The sequence below is a fragment of the Choloepus didactylus genome, chromosome 10, assembly GCF_015220235.1.
Source record: "Choloepus didactylus isolate mChoDid1 chromosome 10, mChoDid1.pri, whole genome shotgun sequence".
In the NCBI taxonomy this organism is placed as follows: domain Eukaryota; kingdom Metazoa; phylum Chordata; class Mammalia; order Pilosa; family Megalonychidae; genus Choloepus; species Choloepus didactylus.
The window spans coordinates 48,864,582-48,888,310 of record NC_051316.1 but is presented as its reverse complement, the minus strand read 5'-3'; the positions used below and the strand labels follow the sequence as shown (position 1 = coordinate 48,888,310).

At 42.2% G+C, this 23,729-nt stretch overlaps 1 protein-coding gene across 1 annotated transcript in view; it reads right to left on the bottom strand.

Moving 5' to 3' along the window:
• Positions 1–23,341, bottom strand: part of DMRT1 (doublesex and mab-3 related transcription factor 1) — a 116,077-nt gene extending 92,736 nt beyond the window's left edge. The window contains exons 1-2 of the mRNA XM_037797809.1: positions 22,994–23,341; positions 19,527–19,710 (exon numbers count right to left, since the gene is read on the bottom strand). Coding sequence (XP_037653737.1) covers positions 19,527–19,710; positions 22,994–23,341 — 532 coding nt within the window. The remainder of the gene's footprint in view (positions 1–19,526; positions 19,711–22,993) is intronic.
• Between the last annotated feature and the right edge of the window lie 388 nt (positions 23,342–23,729).

Sequence of the window (23,729 nt, the reverse complement as noted above, 5' to 3'; positions counted from 1 at the left end):
TGGCCCAGTCAGAGGAACAAACGTACACTTCAACTGAGATACAGGAATTTAAACAACTAATGCTAAATCAATTCAAAAAGTTTAGAGAAGATATTGCAAAAGAGATAGAGGCTGTAAAGGAAGCACTGGGCATGTATACGGCAGAAATCAAAAGTTCAAAAAAACAACTAGTAGAATCTATGGAAATGAAAGGCACAACACAAGAGATGAAAGACACAATGGAAACATACAACAGCAGATCTCAAGAGGCAGAAGAAAATACTCAGGAACTGGAGAATAAGGCACCTGAAAGCCTACATGCAAAGGAGAAGATGGAGAAAAGAATGAAAAAATATGAGCAACGTCTCCGAGAAATTAAGGATGAAACAAAGTACAATAATGTACGTATCATTGGTGTCCCAGAAAGAGAAGAGAAGGGAAAAGGGGCAGAAGCAATAACAGAGGAAATAATTAATGAAAATTTCCCATCTCTTATGAAAGACATAAAATTACAGATCCAAGAAGTGCAGCGTACTCCAAACAGAAGAGATATGAATAGGCCTACGCCAAGACACTTAATAATCAGATTATCAAATGTCAAAGACAAAGAGAGAATCCTGAAAGCAGCAAGAGAAAAGCGATCCATTACATACAAAGGAAGCTTAATAAGACTATGTGCGGATCTCTCAGCAGAAACCATGGAGGCAAGAAGGAAGTGGTGTGATATATTTAAGATACTGAAAGAGAAAAACCGCCAACCAAGGATCCTATATCCAGCAAAGCTGTCCTTCAAATATGAGGGAGAGCTCAAAATATTTTCTGACAAACAGACAATGAGAGACTTTATGAACAAGACATCTGCCCTACAGGAAATACTAAAGGGAGCACTACAGGGTGATAGAAGACAGGAGTGCGTGGTTTGGAACACAATTTTGGGAGATGGTAGCACAGCAATGTAAGTACACTGAACAAAGATAACTATTAATATGGTTGAGAGAGGAAGGTGGGGAGCATGTGAGACACCACAAGAAAGGAGGAAAGATAAAGACTGGGACTGTGTAACTTGGTGAAATCTAGAGTATTCAACAATTGTGATAAAATGTACAAATATGTTCTTTTACGAGGGAGAACAAGCAAATGTCAACCTTGCAAGGTGTTAAAAATGGGGAGGCATTGGGGGAGGGATGCAATCAGCATAAACCAGAGACTCTAACTAATAGAATCATTGTATTATGCTTCCTTTAATGTAACAAAGGTGATATACCAAGGTGAATGCAGATAAGAGGGGGGGGATAGGGGAGGCATGTTAGACACTTGACATTGGTGGTATTGTCTGATTCTTTATTCTACTTTGATGTAAGGTTATTTTTCCTTTTGCTGCTTCCTAGCTGTCATTTTTTTTCCTCTTTCTTTTGCCTCTCTACCTTCTTTAACTCTCCCTCCTGCCTTGTGGAAGAAATGTAGATGCGCTTATATAGATAGTGGTGAAGGTGGTGAACACATAAATGTATAACCATGCAGAGAACCATCGATTATTTACTTGGGATGGAATGTATGGTGAGTGAATGAAACCATATTAAAAAAAAATGGGTTGATGACAAAACCTCGAGGGCAATATACTGAGTGAAATAAGCCAGACACATTAAGGACAATTATTGCAGGGTCTCACTGATAGGAACTAATTATAATATGTAAACTCATAGACATGAAATATAAGGTACCAAGATATAGGACGAGGCTTAAGAATGGGGAGTGGTTGCTTAGTATGAGCAGAATGTTCAATTAGGATGAACTTAAATGTTTGGAAATGAACAGGGGTGTTCGTAGCAAGATGTGATTATGAATAACTAACAGCGCCGAATAGTGTGTGAATGAGGTGGAAAGGGGAAGCTCAGAGTCATATATGTCCCCAGAAGGAAAGTTGGAGGTCAAAAGATGGGAATGTATAAAACTGAATCCTATGGTGGGCAATGTCCATGATCAACTGTACAAATACTAGAAATCGCTTCCATGAACCAGAACAAATGTATGACAATACAATTAGAAGTTAATAATAGAGGGGCATATAGGGAAGAAATATATGCCTACTGCAAACTATATACTACAGTTAGCAGTATTTCAACATTTTTTCATAACCAGTAACAAATGTACTATACCAATACTACGAGTCAACAATTGAGGGGGACTGGTTGGGGATAGGGGAGGATTAGAGTTTCCTTTTCTTTTTTTCTTTTTTCATCTTTCACTTTATTTCTTGTCTGGAGTAATGAAAAGTTTCTAAAAATTGAACAAAAATTAAGTGTGGTGACGGATGCACAGCTGTATGAGGGTACCCAGGGGCAAGTGATTGTACACTTTGGATCTTTGGATAATTGTATGGTATCTGAACAATCTCAATAAAAATGAAAAAAAAAATGATTAAGAAGGAAAATCCTGTTTTTTATACATACGTTACCACAATTTTTTTAAAAAGTAGCATAACTCAATAATAAAAAGACAAACAACCCAATTAAAATACAGCAAAGGATCTGAATAGACATTTTTTCCAAAGAAGATACACAAATGACCAATAAGCATATGAAAAGATGCTCAATAATTAGTCATTAGGGAAATGCAAATCAAAACCACAATGAGATTCCACTTCACATCCACTAAAATGGCTATAATCAAAAAGGCAGGTACAAATGACAAGGGTTGGTGGGGAAGTGGAGAAATTGGAAGTCTCAAACATTGCTGTTGGGAACATAAAATAGTCTGGCAGTTCCTCAAAATGTTAAACATAGAAGAACCATTTGACCTAGCAATTCTATATATATATTTATATATATACACACACACACATACGCACAAGAGAATGAACATATTCACACAAAGACTATAAACAACTGTTCATAGCAGTTTTACTCACAATAACCAAAAAGTGGAAGTAACCCAAATGTCCATCAACTGATGAAGAGATAAACAAAATGTGATATATTCACACATTGGAATATTATTCAGTAATAAAAGGAACAAAGTACTGATACATGCATAACATGGATGAATCTTGGAAACATTATTCTAAGTGAAAGCAGCCAGACACAAAGGCTACCTATTGTAGGATTCCATTTACATGAAATGTCAAGAATAGGCAAATCTACAGAGACAGAAAGTAAGCTAGTGGTTGTCAGAAGCTGGGGAAAGGAGAGACTTGGGAGTGAGAGCTACTGGGTATAGGGTTTCTTTTGGGGATGATGAAAATGTTTTGGAATTAGATAATGGTGATGGTTGCACAACTCTGTGAATATACTAAAACCAATGAATTGTACACTTTAAAAGGGTGAATCTTATGGTATGTGAATTATCCTTCAATAAAGCTGTTTTTAAAAAGTGCCTAAATAATAGAATTTCAGCCTTCTGTTTACTCTAAAATGAATGGAAAAAAGGCAAACAAGTAAACAGAAAGATGAAGGAAGTACAGTAAGATGAGAAACTTGGTGTTTTTCAGAAAAACACTACCGGTTTAAACTTAGAGCAGTAGTTCTTAACATTTCTTAGGTCACAAACCTCTTGAAGAATCAGATGACAATGCTGGAGCACCTTCCAGGAGAAAGGCAAATACAAGAGCTCAGGGAACTCCTGAAGTCCAACCATGAGCTCCAGTTTAAAGAGCTTTTTAAAGAGTGTGGAAGAAGATGATAAAGAGTCCAAACAACACAACAGGCAGAGCCTGGGGCTTCCTTTTCACTCCTGGACCACACAGGGTCCAGGAAAGCAGCAATGAACTTGACCTTCTGAAAAGAGTTGGCAATGCTGCTGCTTAAAGCATTCCAGAGCTGAACTCCATGAAAAGATGATTACGGATGCTGTCACAGGAGGGATTCACTGAAAGGTCAACCACAGGAGAGCTAACCATGCTATCCTTTCTCACGTGTTGAGCCAAGTCACGATAATCTGCCCAGAAAGCCAGAAAGGCCGACTTGTGAGGAAAATCTTTCAAAAACTCAGCAAATTAATCCATTCAACAAACACCGATTGCGCAAACAGCTGGGGGGCTCAACTGTCTGTCACCAAGGTAAGAAGGGTCATCTTATCACTTCAGCATATGCATACGCAGGCGCCTTCAGGTTCAACTGAACAGGTAACTCTCAAGTCCACCAAATCCACAGAACATGCGGGACTTGGTTCATTATGAGCCAAAATGCAAACATAACGCAGGTCTGCATTAATGGCTAAAATAAAACAAATGGATAGACAAGGAGGAAAGACTTTAAACAGTGAGAGAGAAAATATGACACCTTCAGAGAAATTAAGAAAATAATAAGAAACAGATTATTAAATTCTCAGGGACTGCAAAAGCAAAAATAGGGAGGAGAAACAGAGTCACTGCAGATTAAATATGGAGTTTTAAGCCAATTATAAAAGATCAAAGAGAACAAGAGAGGGGAGGAGTAGCCTTACCAGTAACCGAGATAGGAGACCTTGGGAGAAATATGACCAGAGTAAAATCATTACAGTTTACAGAAAAGTAATCTAGGGATGCGCTTATAGAGAGGAAGTCACTAGAGCCCACTGCTGGGAGCCACAGCAAGGGGACAGACATCAAAAAGCTCTATATTTTAAAAAGGCACACAACCCCAGAGGGAAGGCAATTCCTGAGCAGAACAGCCAACGGGACTGGCAATGTGAGATGTGTAAATGGCAAATGCCAATGCCTCGCACCACCCGTGGATTTCTATACCACTGACCACTAGCTAGGGAATCGGCTTGGTCTGCACTTACAGGCCGACAAAGTAAAAGGGGGAGAAGAGACAAAGGCCGTAGTATTAGCAGACTGTCACCCACTTGGCACTTTCTGGTGTGCCCCTAATGAAAATCTGGTACTGCTCTTTGAATAATGCCAACTCCCTTAAAGGTTTCAACCAGATTCTCCCAGATTTTTACCAAAAGAGCTAATATAAGCAATGCGAACTTTGAACTTAAACATTAGTAGTACTCTGCAATATACAAACAACAATTTACATATATCCTCTCACTTACTACCCATGATAACCCTCTGAGGTTGAAAGAGCAGGAACTACTCTGCTCCTGGAGAGAGGAGGTGGCTGTGGCTTAGAAAGTCCCCCGGCACACAAAGGGATATGGCATTAGCTGAAGACGGATTTAAACCCAGGCCTTTTGATTCCACGTGCCACAATCTTTTGTAATGACGTTAAAAAAACCCAGACACACAGCTCTTCACCTTTATGATGAGTAGTTAATTATATGTATTCTGCTTTATTTCTTAGTAATCAATATACTGGACACTATTCAGTATCAGAGCCAAAAGCCAAGGGATGTGCAGAATACCACAAAGGAATCCCCATTACAACTAGCAAATAAGATCAAGGATGATGCTGACCTTATAAAATTTTTCTTTCCAAAATGACAGCATACAGATCACTATATAACTACAAAGATGACTAAGTCCATGACATAACTGAATTTATAGAATAATAAAATATAATATATTAATAACATAGCCCTTATTTATACTGAGCAGACTAGGAAGGGATGGAATGGGAGAGGAAGAGAGAGGAGACGAAGAGAAGGAAGGAGAAGGGAGCTCTGAAAATCAACTATTTTACTTACTCCTGCACCTGAATACAAACTGTTTACCTGGAACCTAGCCACCTACTGAGTCCCAGATTACTACTATCATGACGATGATGACCGGGCAATGGGCTGGGAGTCAGAGACCTGGGTTTAAATCCCAACCCCATCACTTATTACATTGATATTGAGTAAGCTACTGAACCTCAATTTCCTTATAAGTAAAATGGAGAAAATAGTTCCCATTTTATACGGTTGCTATAAAGATGAAATGAGAATATAAAGAGCAGCTATGGCAATCCCTGGTGTGAGGCAGATACTCGGTAAGTAAGAGCTAGTGGTATGGTAATTATTATTTAATTCAAAAAAGTTGGGAATTAAACAAATTACAAATTTAGTAGGCAAAGATTCAGCACTGCCAGTTCTGCCACCTTTACACAAGAGGAATTAAGGAAACATTATTCACAGTCCTGCATGGGTCCTGGCTTGACAAACACAATGTGATCCTCCCATTCTGCATCCTGGCAACATAACCTAACGTGAGAATTACATTTCTTTGCTTAATCACCCTTATTATGCTTTGTTTTTTTCAGAACTACCCAATTTTCCCTGCTCCTAGATGCAAGCTTTTGTTCACTGTCAAACTCCTCTCCGTTGCTGTAAATAATCTGTCTCCCTCTTTTCTATTACCTTTCAAATATTTATAGACTGTTATTCTCCTTCTCTCCAAGTCTTACATCATTTTTGTTGCCCTTCCCCTGGATTCTCTGTAGTTTATCTACATCTTTTTGAGAAAAACAAACCCCAGGTGCTTCACAATGGAAACAGCACACCCAAAGCTAACAACCCCAAAGGCCCTTTATTCAAAAGCCACAAAAAAAGAGTTCTTTGATGTGCTTCTCACTCCTTTTCTCCTATAATTCATAACTCCATGTCTCAGATAAAAAAAAATGAGGACGAGAGTGATAAGGGAAATCAGCAGCTCCCTAATCAAGTGGATGAATGGGATCTAAGAGGTAGCCCCTCCAGATGGAGGATGGCCACGGGGTGCCCACAGGGTGCCCAGAGGACTGGACCGTTGAGCACAGCAGTCTCAGACTGCACCTCCAGCCTGCTGGGGAGATGGAGAGAGACTGTGGCACATCACTTCTACTTATTTGCTCCTTGCCCATCCATGGCGATCTGGGTCAGCACATTATGGGATAGTGTCCTTGAGACTCCCCTAGTGCTTTCTAATTAACTATCTGACACTGTTCTTTTCCAAATAAACACAGATTTGCAACTGTTTTTAAAATAAAAAATTCTGAAAATAAACATGCAAAAATATTGCCCTAGACACCGGCGGACCTCCCTAAGCAGTGGACAGCAGAGAGACACAGGAGTTCAGCCTCCTTACATTTCTTCTTGACGGAGATGTCAAAGCGTCTGAAATGTTACGACACCCCTCGCACCCCAACAGATCTGGGCTGATACCCCCGCTCCCGCGCCTCTTAATGTGGTTGGCATGTCTGGTGGTTTCTAATATGTGCCTTCTGTTCTGTGAGGGCCACGGGGCCTCAATAGTCCCTGACTAAGTTGGCTTCAGGTGCCTTCCTCACCTGGGAGTGGAGCCTATTTCTACAGCCACATGAAATTCCCCACTCCTGTTAGAAAGGAGCAATGGCCAACAAGGAAGACATAAAGCAGTAAAGCCAACAAAATAGAAAATAAAAGCAAGGCCATGAATAGGAGAAGACAGCTTACTTTTATTCTAACATGAGTGTTCAATACATTTACTATGCCTGAGCCTTAGGATGTATCTCTGAGATCCCTGGCAGCTGGGGTAGGGAGCAGACAGGGAAATGTGATGGGTTACATAATCCTCACCCAAAGATTTAATTCTTATTAAGTCAGCACATAGCTTCATTTTGCAAAAACCAATCTGTGGCTACGGTGTGGATATATCCAGGGTCATTCAACCACTTCTCATATTAGCACCTGCCGCTTGAGTTCTCTGACATGTTTATGTCCTTCATCATGGTTTACAAAGAATTTTCAGGTAAACATCTGTTTTAGTTTCCCAGTTGCCAAGACAAATACCATACAATGGATTGTCTAAAATAATGGGAATTTATTAGCTCATGGTTTTGAGGCTAGAAGTCCAAAATCGAGGCATCAGCAAGGTGATGCTTTCTCCCTAAAGACTGTGGCATTCTGGGGTTGGCTGCCGGCAATCCTTGGTCCTTGGCTTTTCTATCACATGGCAATGCACATGGCACTGTCTTATCCTTTGTCTTCCGGGTTCCTTTGACACCCAGCTTCTGGTTGCTCCCCCTGGCTTCTCCCTCCACCTGACTTTCACTCTCCTTATACAGGACTCCAGTAATTCAAAAAAAGAGCAACCTGATTCACTGGGAACACACCTTAACTGAAGTCACATCTTGAAGAGATCTTATTTACAATGGGTCCACACCCCCAGGATGTGGACCATGACCAAGAACATGTCAAAACTGGGGTACACAATTCAATCCACCACAGTATCTTAGTTGAGCACCATAATAATTCTGCAAGATCTACCAGGAAGGATATTATTATTTTATCCTTTTCACAGATGAAGAAATGGACACTCAAAGAAATTAAGTAAAGGGCCCAAAATCCAAGCGGTAGCAAGTAACTGAGCCAGGTCTTTTGACTCCAGCTCTTCACACGGCATGGAGCTTCCTCCCCAGATATAGTTTTCAAAATAATGGAAAAACTTTTTCCAGGTGTTCTTCAATCTTCAAGACCTTTACTCTATCTTCTACCACCAAGTCAGTCTCTCAGGGACAAACCTGGCACTGTCACGCGGGAATAACCACGGACATCAAACTCCTCACTGGGGAAAGTATGACCTGACCATCTTCCACATCAGTGAAAGCAGAAAAATTACTCTGAAATACTTGAAGGGCAAGGTATGTTCTAATTCCACACAAACAGATAATGATGGTAAGAATAAGATTCTTATTCTTCTAGTAAGAACCAGAATATCTGACAGACAGTAAATCCCATTCTTCAGCAGAGTAATATTGAAATTTCTAGACCATGACACTGGGTGTGACTGTGAGATGGTTAATCATTGGTGCCCTTTGCTGAACTTGAGAGCTGCACACGGCTAAAATGGAACTGAAGTAGAAGCTGGAAGAATACAAACAACACAAAGGTCTAGCCATTCTTTGGCCATTTCCACTTGGCCTAGCAAGCGGGATTTGCTAATGGGGAACTAGAAGAGCTGCCACTTCGGCTCCTCTGCTTGACCTCCAAAGAGTGCGATGCCCAGGGCTCAGTCCTTGGACCCTTCCCCGCAGTCCATCCCCAGCCCTTCTCATTTAGTCCCACAGATTGAAATAACAAATATGGTGGGGAGAGAATTGCAACCCATATCTCACACAAAGGGATAATCTCCATAACAAACAACTAACTCCTAGATATTGAAGGGGAAACTCAACAGAGAAGTAGGCAAAGAAAATCACAGATGGTTCACAGAAAAAAATATGCACACAGCCCCCAAATTTAAGAAACGATGTTCAACCTCAGTCATAAGAAGGGAAATGTGGATTATGAACTATACTGTCTGTATCAGCTATCCACTGCTGTGCAATATGTTACCAAAATTTAGTGGCTAAAAACAGCACAAATTCATTATCTTACAGTTCTGAGAAGATAACACAGTTCTTACCAGGATAAAATCAAGGTGTTAGCAGGACCTCCTTTCTGGAGGCTCCAGGGGAAAATCCATTTCCTTGCTCTTATTCACCTTGTTTACAGATTTCAGTTCCTGTGGTTATGGAACTAGGTTCCCGTTTCCTTGCTGGCCGTCAGCAGAGGGCTATTCTGTTTCTAGAGGCCATCTGCATTCTTTGGCTCATGGCCCCCTTCCTCCATCTTCAAAGCCAGCAACTGCAGGTCAAGTCCCTCTCACGCTTCAAATTTCTCTGGTCTCTTCTTCCATCAGGACATCTCTGACTGAGCTGGGAAAGGTTCTCCAAAGTTTTTACAGATTTGCGTGATTACTTTAGGCCCACCTGTAAAATCCAGGATAATCTCCCCATCTCAAAATCCTTGACTTAACCCCATCTGCAAAACCCCTTCTGCCATAGAAGGTAACATCTTCACAGGTTCCAGGGATGAGAACGTGGACATTTGGAGGGTGGGGGATGGTCATTATTCTGCCTACCACACTGGCGTACAACTTCTTCACCTGTCAGAATGACAAAACCCCAACGACAACCTAGTTCTGGAAAGGCTATGGCAGCTGCTCTCTGGGGGGAGTGCCACTGACAACATCTACCAAAACTCCCTATAAATTTACCTCTAAAATAGACCCCCTGTCCAACTACTTCTTTCCATCTCTACTGTCACCATCCTGGTGCAAGCAGTGCTCTCCTTTGTATGGGCAACTACAGAGCCTTCTAATCGATCCCTGCTCCCACTTGTCTCCCTTCCACCTGCACTCCATGCAGTAGCAGAAAGATCTTTTCAGAAAGTATATCAGATCATGCCAGTCACTGTTCAACACTCAGTGACTTTCCACCGCACTCAAGATAAAATTCCAATGCTTTCCATGGCCTCCAAGGCCCTGCGTGACGCAGCCGCCACTGCTGTCTCCCCCAGCTCCCAGCACTCCAGCACACAGGCCGCCTTTCTGATCTGAGCTCACTCACACCTTGCTTCTTCTGCCTGGGTCGCACGTCCCCAGGGCTCAACAGGAATGGCTAATTGTCATTCAGGACTAGCTCCTGTTTGATCTGCTCAGAGAGGCCTTCCTTCCCCATCTACAACAGTCACCATCCCCTCAGACATCATCCATCACATCACTGTGGTCTTTCTCCAGAGCACTTACCACTTCCTAACAGTATCTTGCTTATTTATCAGTGTACTTTTTTTTATTACAGTCTCCCCCACTGGAAATATAATACCCATGTGACAAAAGTGTTTTATGCACTGCTGTAACTGTGCCTAGAATGGGGTATACTTAAGGCAGTCACTCAATGCTTGTGGAATGAATGAATGCATGGATGAATGAATGAAATAGAAAAACAAAAGGAAGAAAGGAAGGCGGAAAGGAGACAGAGGAAATCTTGCTCAGACAGCAGACTCAGCAACAAAGATGAATTCAATTCAGTTTCGCAAACATTGGTGTATAAGGAATCCACTCTGCTTCACTAAATTAACCCATATTCTATATTTTAGATAAACCCCTAAAACTTGGGTAGTTTTGTAAGTGTTGAAATCAATATTGAAAGACATCTGTTGGTATACATGGAATTGAATTGATACTGGATGGCTGAGCAATAGTTAAGAATCCTCACTGCCAATAAATACCAAAACACCTGCTATTACCATAGTACTTAATTGATACATTTTTATAAAAACAAGGAGTCTAACGCACCTTTTCTGAAAAGAATGCCTGCTGGTATTGTATAAGAAGACCAGATTAGCAATTGTGAGGTCTGCCTATAGACATGAGGCTAGGGTAAACTGGGTTCGAAATGTCATTTTGTTCTGCAACAATGATCGACGTTTATGTGAATTTTCTCAAGGGAGTCAAAAAGGTTATCATGTTGAATTTTTTCATAGGTAGAGAAGTAAGACATCTTCAGGCTGAGGCAGAAATGCAGCTCTGCATATGGACATTTGCTAATGACAACCCACTAACAGAACCCCGACAAGTCAAGAACCAATGAGGGAGCAGCTAGAGTCACGGGGGTGGAGGGGACATGGAAAGAGCTTCCTTTGCTTCATGATACAACCAAGAGAACTCCCAGCCTCAGAGCCTAAATCATCTGGCAGACATACGGAATTTACAAGACCTTGCACAAGGTGCTTGTTTACATTTCCCTGCCCGCCCCCTTTTCCTATAAACCTCAATACCCTGAGAGACTTCAGAGTCCCTATACCCTAGAGGAACAGATTAGACCAGCGTATAAAACAAAGAGAAGTCAGTGTTAAGGTAAAAGACTTGGGGGGCTGGAAAGGAGAGGAGAAAGAGAGGAAAGAAAGGATGCTGCAGGAAATAAAAGGAATCATCTTATCTCATATGAGTCTACAAGTGATTGCAAATGCCACAAAGCTCTGAAGGAGGCTGGGCTGCAGGAATGGCTGCCCCCAGTCAAAAGTAGTTAATAAAACAACAGATGGAACAGAAAGGTGTCCCCAGGACCCAAAGAGTTGTAAGTGGCTGAGGGAATGGTCAACAGGACAATGGGAAAAAAATTAAGCCTTGAGGGATAAAAAAGGTGATCCTGAAACCAGCAGATAAACAGGAATACGTGGTTCAAGGACTACAGGGGGATGCTGTTGAGCAGACAAATGAAAATGAAGACACAGATGAGCTTTCTGACATTCCAAAAGCTTCCCAAGGAAGCAAGTGCAAGGGTACTTCACACAATGGCAATACCCAGCATCACCATCTACAAAGTTTTCCAACACTGTGATCAGCTATGATAGTAAATTCTAAGAGTCTTTGTGACCAACCATCGTTCCATTGGTTACCTGAAGGACAACTGTCCCTTCTTACCAATTCTCAGGCTTTCCCTTTTGCTCTCTCCAGAAGAGAAATGGTGATCTTCCATTTTTAGACATCAAAAGATAAAAATTATTATTGCCACGTTTCTAGGGCAATAGTTCCCTATCCCTCGTTTTGAAGAAACTCATGTCACCTGAGGTCTGAAAAACAGCTTCAGCCCTTCCGAAACAGACCAATATTTCTATCAGCCAATAACACAGCTACAAGAAAGAAAGCCCATCCCCAGATCCCTTTATAAATTAGCTTACTTCTTCAAACACTGTTCTTTCACTACAAACTGTATGTGATTATGAGGAAAGTGAGGAAATGTTTAAAAAGACTAAATATTAACATATTTCTAGTGATAATAAAATGCAAACCTAGAGAATCTCTTATGACCTAAACTTCTGGTCATCGAAGAGAATCTCAGTAAGTTAGTTTTATCTCTGCAGTGTTTGCCAGGATGGCAGTATCTCACCTTTGAAATAAAAAAATCTTAGACTGGAATTTTCTGGAACCTTCATACATTGCTGGTGGAAATGTAAACCAGCGCAGCTGCTTTGGAAAACAGTTTGGTAGTTCCTCAAAATGCTAAACACAGAGTTACCATGAAACCCAGAAATTCCACTCCTATGTCCATACCCAAGAGAAATGAGAACATGTACCTACACAAAAACTTGTAAATAGCAGCATTACTTGTAACAGCCCCAAAGTGGAGACAACTCAAATGTCCATCAAGTGAGGAAATGGATAAACAAAATGTGATATATTCATAAATGGAATGTTGTTTAGTCATAGAAAGAAATGAAGTATTAACATATAAACCTTGAAAACATTATGCTAAGTGAAAAAAGTCAGATGCAAAATGCCACATATTACGTGATTCCATTTATAAGAAATATCCAGAATAGAAAATCCAGAGACAGAAAGGTGACAAGTGGTTGCCTAGGGCTGGGGAACCGGGAGCATGAGGAGGGACTGCTAATAGGCACAAGATTTCTTTCTGGAGGTGAAAAAAATGTTCTAAAATCAGATTCTGGTGATAGTGACACAGCCCTGTGAAATTACTAAAAAGCAGTGAATTATAGACTTTAAATGGCTGAATTGTATATGGTATGTGAGTTATATACCTCAAACCATTAAAAAATAAGTTCAGATTTTTAACCATTTAAAAAATTCAGATAAATTTGAAAAACATCACGAAACAAAACTGCACACTGAACACCAATGATCTTACTCTCTGATTTGTGCAGTGGATTCTGGTCACTAATCTAGTATTTAAAACTCTTCTTCAAAGTTAACCATCATTATTCATTCATTCAGCAAAGGTTTCCCATCCACTAGAAAGGCAGTACTAGGCTGTGCATCAAATGAATAAAATGATGAATAAAACACAATCCCTGCCCTTAAGGAGATCCCATTTTCACAAGAGACACATACACGTAAACTAATTAATTACTATAAATTGTTTTAATGTGTTTTACATATGCTGTTATAAAACTAATTTATGGCTTTAAACCCTGTATTTACCTTTTTGTAACTGTTTTCTAAATTTTCCTTTCTAAACAAAGGTAAACTAGGAGGCCACCTTCTGTGTACCTGCTTTACTGAAATACTGTCTACAGAAAATTTCTATCAAACCAATTCAAGTGCCGTATTTGACAAGTGAGCAAAGAATGCCCTTGAAAAAAATAAAATTGATTGAGACACAAAACAACAGGCTCTCAAGCCCTCTATCATGGGATTTGCCCTTATGAAGCTCGTTATTGCAAAGGAGAGGCTAAACTTGCATATAATTGTGCCTAAGAGTCTCCCCCTGAGTACCTCTTTGTTGCTTAGATGTGGCCCTCTTTCTCTCTAACTGAGCCACCTTGGCAGGTGAACTCACTGCCCACCCCCCTACGTAGGACCCGACTCCCAGGGGTGTAAATCTCCCTGGCAACGCAGGATATGACTCCCAGGGATGAATCTGGACCCGGCATCGTGGGATTGAGACTATCTTCTTGACCAAAAGGGGGATGCAGAATGAAACAAAATAAAGTTTCAGTGGCTGAGAGATTTTGAATGGAGTCGAGAGGTCACTCTGGTGGACATTCTTATGCACTATATAGATAACACCTCTTAGGATTTAATGTATTGGAATACCTAGAAGTAAATACCTGAAACTATCAAACTCCAACCCAGTAGTCTGGACTCCTGAAGACGACTGAATAACAATGTAGATTACAAGGGGTGACACTGTGATTGTGAAAACCTTGTGGATCACATTCCCTTTATCTAGTGTATGGATGGATGAGTAGAAAAATGGGGACAAAAACTCAGTGAAAACTAGTACACCATGGATGATTGTATGGTATGTGAATATATTTCAATAAAACTGAATTTAATTAAAAAACAAACAAACAAAAAAAACAGGCCATCAAATCCATCCAGTCCCATTAATCTTAAATATTTTCTTTCATTCAAGCCTCCAAATGTTGCATTGGTTTAAGGGATTTTGTTTTGTTGGACATCCTGGAAATTTCTTTGGCTCTGAAAATAAAATTTGTGACTGCTTTCATTTGCAAGCTCTTTAAACCACGTACCCACAGAATTTACTATCCTACTTTAATTTGAAAGCTCTGTAAATCAAATGGAGCTCATCTCATGGAAAGGGCCAGAATCCTTCAAAATAAACTCCCAATCCAATTTGGATATAATGTTTTGATTGTGCATTTGAATGAAGTGCCTTTTTCCACTTGGAAAACTGCAAAAGTAAAATTGAAATGGCATTCTTAAATCTAAACAACTCAACCTCTTCAATTGTTAAACTCATCAGCCACATTTCTTACTGGGAGAAACTGCACGGGACATGAGTCCATTTTCACATGACCACGTGTCATGTTTGTAAAGCATTAAGCACATCAAAGATATACAACTAAATGAGTTCCCCTGCTGATGTGTGTTTTACTGGAATCACTGCCAAGGAAGAGAAGTGAAGGAGGGGCCTCTCAGTTATTAGGCATGGACCCTTCCAACAGCAGGTGAGTAAGACATGGACCACTGGCAAGGCAGGCTCAGGCTGCAGTCCTCAGAGAGCAGACAGTAGGAGGTGCTTGGCTCTGGGGGAGTGTGTGTGGATGGAAGTCCAGGGTGCTCCCGAAGGGAGGGCCCGAGAGAGATAACATTCAGGTCCTCACTGACAAAGGACACATATGCAGAACCAAATCATCTACAATGCAACCCTTCATCTGACAGTTTCTGGACAGAAAAAATAGAGACAAGGAACTATACAGACATTAGCATAAGTACATTTCACAGGCTGTAACATGAGGCCAAAGGAAAAGCAAAACATAAAACAAAACAGTTTCTGGTGGGAGTGATGAAAAAGCTTTGGAAATGAATGGTTTTGATGCTGGCCCAGCATGGTATATGAAATTAAGGTCACTGAATCATACACTTAAAAATGGTTAAAATGGCAAATTTTATGTCATAATATGTTACCACAATAAAATTCAAAACAAAAACAAAGAAGAGCCTAAATTTACAAAGAAGAGGAATGCCCAGGAATTTTTTTTAAAGTCAGTTGATGACCTTTGAAATAAAATAAAAAAAAGAACATGTTATGCTAAAATCCAAAAGATTAAAAGCACAAAGAAAATGCTGAAACTGCTATTAATTTGTTGTCACTTATAGCCAAAAATGTTCATCTTTTTTATTCTGGGTGATCCAAAAATGGCCAGGAAGAAACTATTTGCCAATCATTGGTGTACTTGCTAACATCTGATCCTGCTAATATAAGAAATAGCAATCAACAGAGTATTTCTTCAAAAGGATGTTTCTTTCAAACATGAAACCCATGATCATAGGTGAAAATAACAAATATCTTTTACACCCATTATCATAGGTGAAAATAACAAGTATCTTTTACACCCATTATTCAAGGAAGCTTTCGTTAATTTTCCAATAAATGAAACAACAACTTGGTAAATTCGATTTCCTTCACAGAGTCCTTAGAATGCAGCTAATAATCAAGCAGTAATTCTTGGGCATTGCTCACTCTTCTTTCAGGAGGCAAACAGAGATAACTAAGAGACTTCAAGGACATACAAATCAACCAAATTTCACCAACCTACTGGCTTAGTAGACACTAAACATTAGGTATTAGAGAGGAGAAAGCTACTGACTCACCACCATGTGAGCCAGAAGGGTATATTTCTTCTATTCCATGGCAACTCCTATGACTTCTCTCACTAAAAGATTTCAAATCCTGGCCTTCCACATCTATACATTAGAACACTTGGCCACACAAAGATACATCTCTATATGCTGACGTGAAAAGATTTCCAAGTTCTATTAAATGGAATAAAAAAAAGCTAATTACACATGAGTGGAAACAGTACACTCCCGTTAAATTAATATATATAAAGAAGATGACGGACACATAAGCTTGTATATGGAGGAAACAATCCCAGAATGAAATACAGAGAGAAATGCAGGTTGGCAGAACAATTAGCTTTCCCTGAATATTCTCTTGCATCCTGTAAATGTTAACCATTTACCTGCATAAAGTTAAAAATTATTTTAAATAAATCCTAGTCTCCAAAAAAATTAAAATTAGCTACCTTTTTGGTAGTATCAAGTTAAACTGGAAGCTGGGCTCCATTTGCTGCATAAAAGCTTCAGGTCTCTCTTTAGTCTTGCTTCCTCTTTCTGGGTCTCCCTCCCTCCCTTCTTTCCACTTTCTTTCTCCCTCTCTCACTCTCCAGATCATGTAGCTTAATTCTACAGGCATTTCTTTTTTTCCACATCCCAACTCAGTCCCTGGAGTTATCAATCCCAAGCCAAGAGGTTTGGTAGAGGTTGTATGCACGAGGCTGTATGAGGCTTCTGCCCCACAGAGAAGAGCTGGCCAGCAGACCACAGCCCATCTTCTTTCGGAAGGCAAAGCCTCCCAGAGTCACACGACCCACCTACACCTGAGCAAATGAGCCCAACACACAACATTAGCTCCGACACTTCCTTTGAGGTTCCAAGACTCCAGAATGACTCCAAGGTGTATCAGCTCCAGAGGCAAAGACAGGGAATCTGGTCACATCCTCCTTGACCCTGAACCTTCTATCTTGCTCTCCTGCTGCTTCTGTTTGTAACTTTCCCTATCGCCACCCTGAAATACCCTGCAAGAACTTCTTTGTCATTCTGAACACCATCTCGCCTGACATGCTTCTCTAGAGCTCCCTATCTTGGAGCATCCAATCAAATTCCGACATTGTTCCACAGCCCTTCCACCAAGGTGAACTGCAGGACAGCGGGCAAGACCCTGAGTTCAACCTCCGGTGCCCGACAAAATGCCCAGCATTGGCATTTATCTATCACTGGCCTGTCCCTGTATTTCCTTTTCCTGAAGACTAGTGGCTAAAGTCCCATGTGCCCCCCAACATCGCTCCTATTTGTCCTCTGGCCCTAAATCACTTCTTAGGATTAAACTACAGCTCCTAAACAATCATAAATATCTCCTTTCCAAGGAAACACGCCACTAGTCCCATAGCCTCTCCTCACAGGCAAGTGAAACAGAAAAACCATAGGCTTTTGGACCAGACAGGCCTGGACTGAATTCCAGCTTGGCCCAGCTTTACTTGCATCAGCTTCCTGACCATTTGCCTAGCCTTGATTTCCTTACCTCTAAAATGGGGATAACAATTGCTACCTCAGAAGATACTTGTGAAAATCATTGAGCTGCTTCCCTATATAAGGCCTAGCCCTGGGACTTCACTCTTTCCTCCTCTGACACACCTCAGTTCTCTCAGCCTACAGCTAAACATCACGAGAGCAGGCCTGCCCTGGTTATTACTTGGTCATTAAATCTTGAATGTATCATCTTAAAATCCTTTAGTGTAAAGAACCCAATTCTGATCGATTCCTTCCTTCCTACGTAAAACAAAGTTTGGAAACCGGTATAACTATGTATTATGAGCAAACCCCCTCCCCCAAATTACCTTTTCGTTTAATTACAGGAGCTGTAGCTCCAGTATCACACACACACAGACAGACACACAGACGCACCTATCTGCAATGCAGGGGTTATACTTCTGCCTCTCACCTGCTTGTGCTGGTGCCTGCTTACCTTTTCCTTCTTTATAATAGTAAGACTGGCTCACAGAATCTTCAAGAGCCCTCAGAGATCAACCTCCCTCATTTTTTTGAGACGAGGAAACAACAGCTGAGTGAGTTAAAGTGACTCGTCCAAAGTCGCACAGGTTGTTGACAGCCTGAGGTCAAGGTCAAGCAACTCGAGCCTGTTGGTTGAGCTCAGGGAACTGTTCACTCACAAAAGCTTACTTAAGTGGGTGCCACACTACAAGACTGTGTTTTATGGAGCCTGAGTAGGCTCTAAAGACATTCTTTGACTCTCAGTCTTTCTAATTGCCAGAAACAGAAGAATTCCACAGATCTTTGGTGAATTTCTTGGAGCTCCTTCATTCTAGACCAGTGCCACTTAACGGAACTTGCTGAGACACAGAAATGTTGTATAGCTGCACTGTCCACTATGGTAGCCTCTAACACTATGTGGCTACTGAGCACTTGAAATGTGACCATTGCAATTGAGGAACTGAATATTTTAATTTTATTTCATTGTAATTAATTTAGGTTTAAATTTAAATAGTCACACGTGGATAGTGGCTTCCATACCAGACCGTGCAGCTCCAGTCTACCATGATTCTTGGGGTAATCTGGAGACCCAGTGCAGTAAGCAAACTGAGCAACGGAGGAAGACAGACAGATTCAGGTATTTTCTAGTTCTGTGAACTTGGTCAGTCACTTAAATCTCCTACACTTCAGTTTCTCATGTGTGAAAAGGAGTCACTCTGAGAATGAAGTGAAATGAACTGGCACACATGGAGCCCTTGGTACACTGCTTAGCCCATAGAGAAAATTCAAGCCAATGTGACATGCCCTCCCTCCCTTCCCAGTGCACACCCAAGTGTAACACCTAAGATGCCGCCTCTTCTGACAATCTGTCTTAATGGCTGCAGTCCCTAATGGAGAAACGTGCTTTTAGTTCTAGGAAACAAGGATCTTTAGCCCCCACCAAGCTGATGCTAAGGCCATTTTCTTCTTTGACCCATTACCCTATCCCTGGATTTCCATCTCTTATCCATAATATGGAGGTTGGATTGAGATGAAATCTGGGACCTCACTCCTCTCGGACATCCCATGATTCTGACTCTGTCTGGATTCACTGTCGGCTAGTAGCCAGCAGGGAAGGGAAGCACTTGAACTTATATTTCTAGAATTCACAGCCATCTCCTCTATGAGGCAGCCAAAAACGGACCTTCCAGGGAAGAATCCTTTAAGAAAACCCTCCAAGCTCTAAATCATGTGACTCAGGATGGTCCTGAGTCAGTTTTCCAGGCCACAGCCCTTCCTCCTCCCTCAGGCCCGGCCCCGGCGTGCCCCGCAGGCCCCAGGCTACCTGAAGCTGCAGTGGTCGGGGTGCTGGCTGGCGGAGGCTGCGAGGAGCTGCTGCTCTCCGTCATCAGGCAAGGATTGCTGCCGTTGTTCTCTCTCTTGACCAGCAGCTCGGCTGCGCTGGGCAGCGGGATGGGGTGGCTGATGCCCAGTTCCTCCTCCTGGGCCTGCTGCCTTCTCAGGGCCACCTGGAAACACAGGGCAGCGGGTCACTCTCCAGCCCTTTAGAATCACTAGTGCAGCTTTGCCAACACCACAGAAAAACCTTCTTCCCCCAGACATGATTCACTCATTCCAGGGCTGACGTCTGGGAATCTCTAATTTCTTTTTAACGCCACCCAGGTGACTATGATGTGCAGCCAAAGTGGAGAAATGGTTTAGAGCCAGAGCATCTGGCCCATAGTAGGTGCTCAACAAAAAAAAGCGTGTTAAACAAGTAAGTGTGTGGAGTAACAGGAAATAAGCCTGGCCAGGGAGGATCAGGAAAAACTGTACAGTCAGACAAGTAGAAGATTCAATCTGAAGAGTAGAAAAAGTGAGAAGCACTAATACATTAGGGAGGAAGGAGAATGGGGTCACTCATTCCTTCATTCCACAAATATGTTAAAGGCCACCGTACTGGAAACAGCGACCAGTAAGATATGGGAGGGTTCGCTTAGATCCCAAGGTACTCTCTGCTTAAAAGGAGAAACAGAATGCAAGCAAATATGCAACTACAATACAGGGCAAAATGTGATAAACAGTGCAAGAGTGGTACAAGCCAATCTTCCAGCAGAAGTTCAGAGATAGCTATGTACTTAATACATAAGACTCAGCCAGAGAGGTGGTATTTGAACAGGGTCATGAAGAAGTGGATGAGTTAACACATGGACAAGTGAGGACAAAAGGACAAGGTGGGCAGGAAAGGCAGGGGCTGCTTAGGAAACCCTGAGAGCCCTTCTTCCCTAGGATGGATGGAGCATGCAGGGAAGTAATGGTTTTGGAAAGGGGGCTGGAACGTGGTATTGGGAGAAAGTCCTGGAGGACAAAGAGGCTGGGGGCAGGAGAAGGGGAGAGGATGGGGTGTGTGATATTCCAGGCAAGAGGCAAGGAGAGTCCCCACTGAGGGCTGGAAAGGACCCAACATACCTAAGAAACTCTTCATTTATCTTCTTTTAAATAATATTGGTAAGGGTCAAAAAAGAGAGGCTTACAAGCAAAAAAAAAAAAAAAAGGACTTTCTGGTGAAATTAACTACTGGTGACAGTGAAATAAGAAAGTGAGTATCTGTGCCTCGGTGGCCGAAATACAAGCCAAACTTTGAAACTGAAATGGCAAACCAGAAACACAACTACAACTTATATACTGTTATAGGAAAACTGTACTCCAAACTTAGAATAGTGATTAATTCAGAAGTAATTTTTCTCCTAACAAAAGGAGTCTTCAACTTAGAAAAACCAACTAATCTTAAATAATCATTTATTTAAGGTTAAATAACTAAACTTAAATCTTGGACTTTCTATTATTAACCAAGAGGCTTACAGACAGAATATTAAGATTCAGCCAGAAATAATCATATGAAAATCAATATGAATACCCACAAACCTCTGAAGGATGTCAATGTATTCTTACATTCTGATTTACACAAATCCCATGCAGACACAAAGTGCACAGGGTATTTATCTATAGCATAAACCAAGAACACGTTCACAAAAGTTAGGGCTTTCTTCAGGAAATGTTATTTAAACAGGGAGAAGGGAATTATTTAAAAATACAATTATTATATCTAAGACCAACTGCAAATTATTTTAGAATGACCCAAAATTGTTGTTACATGGATTCTTAAGGGTTCATCTACCACAGCACAAGTCTTCTGGTGTGGAAGATACTCACATTTCACATTCTTATATTAATCCTGAGTTACTTTTGCTTTTAACATAGCAAACAGCCTTGTTAAAAAATCAGCTTCCCTACTAATAAAATTAGTGCCTCTACTACAACAAATATTATTATTAAATTTTATGGAAAATTCTCCCCTGGAACATACACTCCACACCAAATATTTAAACCAAAGACTCAATGCTCAGGATGTTTCTCTACCTATAAATATAATGTAGACGTCTGTAATTTTTTTTTTCAGTAAGCTCATAATGAGGCATTCTAATGCTACCCCCAGTGTGTTCTTTTCATCCACTATAGATTAAGCTAAACATCTATGGAGAAACTAAGGAAACAACCTATATTTTCATAGTTCCACTTGCAATCCGTGAAGCCAAAATATATCTGGTTTAAAACAGATATATCTGTTTTTAAACAAACTGTATATCATCTTTATAAGGATCTGCAGTCTCGGTTCCTATCTAAAACATTTTCAACGGAGGATATTTACATCTTAAAAGTAGCACATCGTTAGTAAACGTTTCCTTGGTATCTTTTCATTTTAAATAACCTGTTTTAAAAAGAAGAAACAAGCTTTAGCTGGAAAGAATGTATTTACTCTCTTCTAAAAGTCCTATTAGGATACCAACGAAATTAACTTTCCGTTAAGATGCTGAATTACTAGCCTACTTAGGAAGCTTCTTTTTTTTAAACCAAGAACGAGAGTCAAAACCTCAAACCCGAGCATATTTTTTCCTGCGCATATTTATAAAAAATTAACCGTTGCTTGAAAATTTACAAGTGAATAACTTGAGTCGAGATAGTAAAAAAAAAAAAAAAAAAAAAGACAACTAAATAAAATTTCCTTAGTGCTCAAAATGGCTGAGGAGCTCACCCTCGATCCACCAGAAACGAATACAAAAGGTGCGCCAAGAGCACAAGAAAGACCAACGCCACGTTGGCGTCCATTACATGGATTTTTCCAGAAAAAAACACAAAACTTCCCAACATGTTCCCCTGTTGGGTCTCCTTTTCTCTCTAACCCAGTATCCTGCGCGGGGATCCTCGAGATCCATCCGAGAAGCGCTTTCAAATCGCGAACCCCGCAACTCTGCTTGGGGCGGGGTCTGGGATACCAGCGACACGAACCCAGCAACTCTGCTCTCTGCTTGGCGAACCGAGTATGAGATCCCCGGGACCCCCGAGGAATCTAACACCCGCAACTCTCTGTTGGCGGTCGGCATCGGAGATACCTGGGACGAACCCCGCAACTCTCTGCTCCACCGACGGCGTCAGAGATCTCGGGGACCCCCAAGCAAGCAAAACCCACCCAACTCTCAGCTGGTTTACAGGGGCAAGACTCCCGAGAACTCCCGAGTGGCGCGAACCTCTACTGGGAGGCGAGGTCAGAGACCGCGAGGAACCCAGAAAGGGCGAACCCCGCAACTCTCCGCTCGGCGGGAGGAATCCGAGACCCGCCCAGCGCACCGCGACCGTCGGCAGACACCGCCGCTTCTCTCCCAAACCTGGAGACCACATGGCACCGACCAAGCAAGGTGGGGTTTATCCACCAAGTTCGAGACCGAACCCCGGTTCCTCGACGTCCGCACTCACCTGCGCGGCCATCACGCGCTGCCTCTCAGCGATCAGGTTGCACTTCTTGCACTGGCAGTCCCGCCACATGCAGAAGCGCTTGTGGCCCTTGAGCGGCGATGCGTAGCCGTGGTTCCTGCAGCGTGCGCACTTGGGCAACCGCGGGGACTTCTTGCTCGCCGTGCCCAGACCCGACGCCCCAGAGCCGGAGCCGCCGCCACTGCCCCCAGCCCCCGCGCCCCCGGCCGTCCCCAGCAGCGCCCCGGCCGCCTTCCCGAAGCCCCCGGCCTTGCCCTGCGGCGGCGCCCCGGGGGCGTGCGGGGCCTCGGACGGCGCCGAAGGCTTGCTGAATGCGTCGTCATTGGGCATGGTGCCCCGAGGAGAAGAGCAAGGACTCTGCGGCCGGGAGACGGCTGCAAGCGAAGAACCCAACCGACGGCTAGGCTCCCAGGAAGGAGGCGCGGGAGGCGTGCGCGCTGCAGACGGAGGTGCAGCCCAAGTGGCGAGGTCGGGACACGCAACGCCCAGAGTGGTGGTGGTGGGGAAGGGGGGGTGGGGTGGTTGTGCCCTCTTTTTTTTTTAAACTTTTGGCGCGCCCGCCGCGCAGAACTCTTGGATACTTTTCAGAACGTTCCCGGGACTACCAGGGCAAGAGAGAGAGCGAGGGAGCGCGACCACGCCCACCGACCCCCAACTCCAGCCGCCGTGCTCCCGCTGCGTTTGTGCTGCACGCCCTGCAAGCCTCCAGGACCCCGCT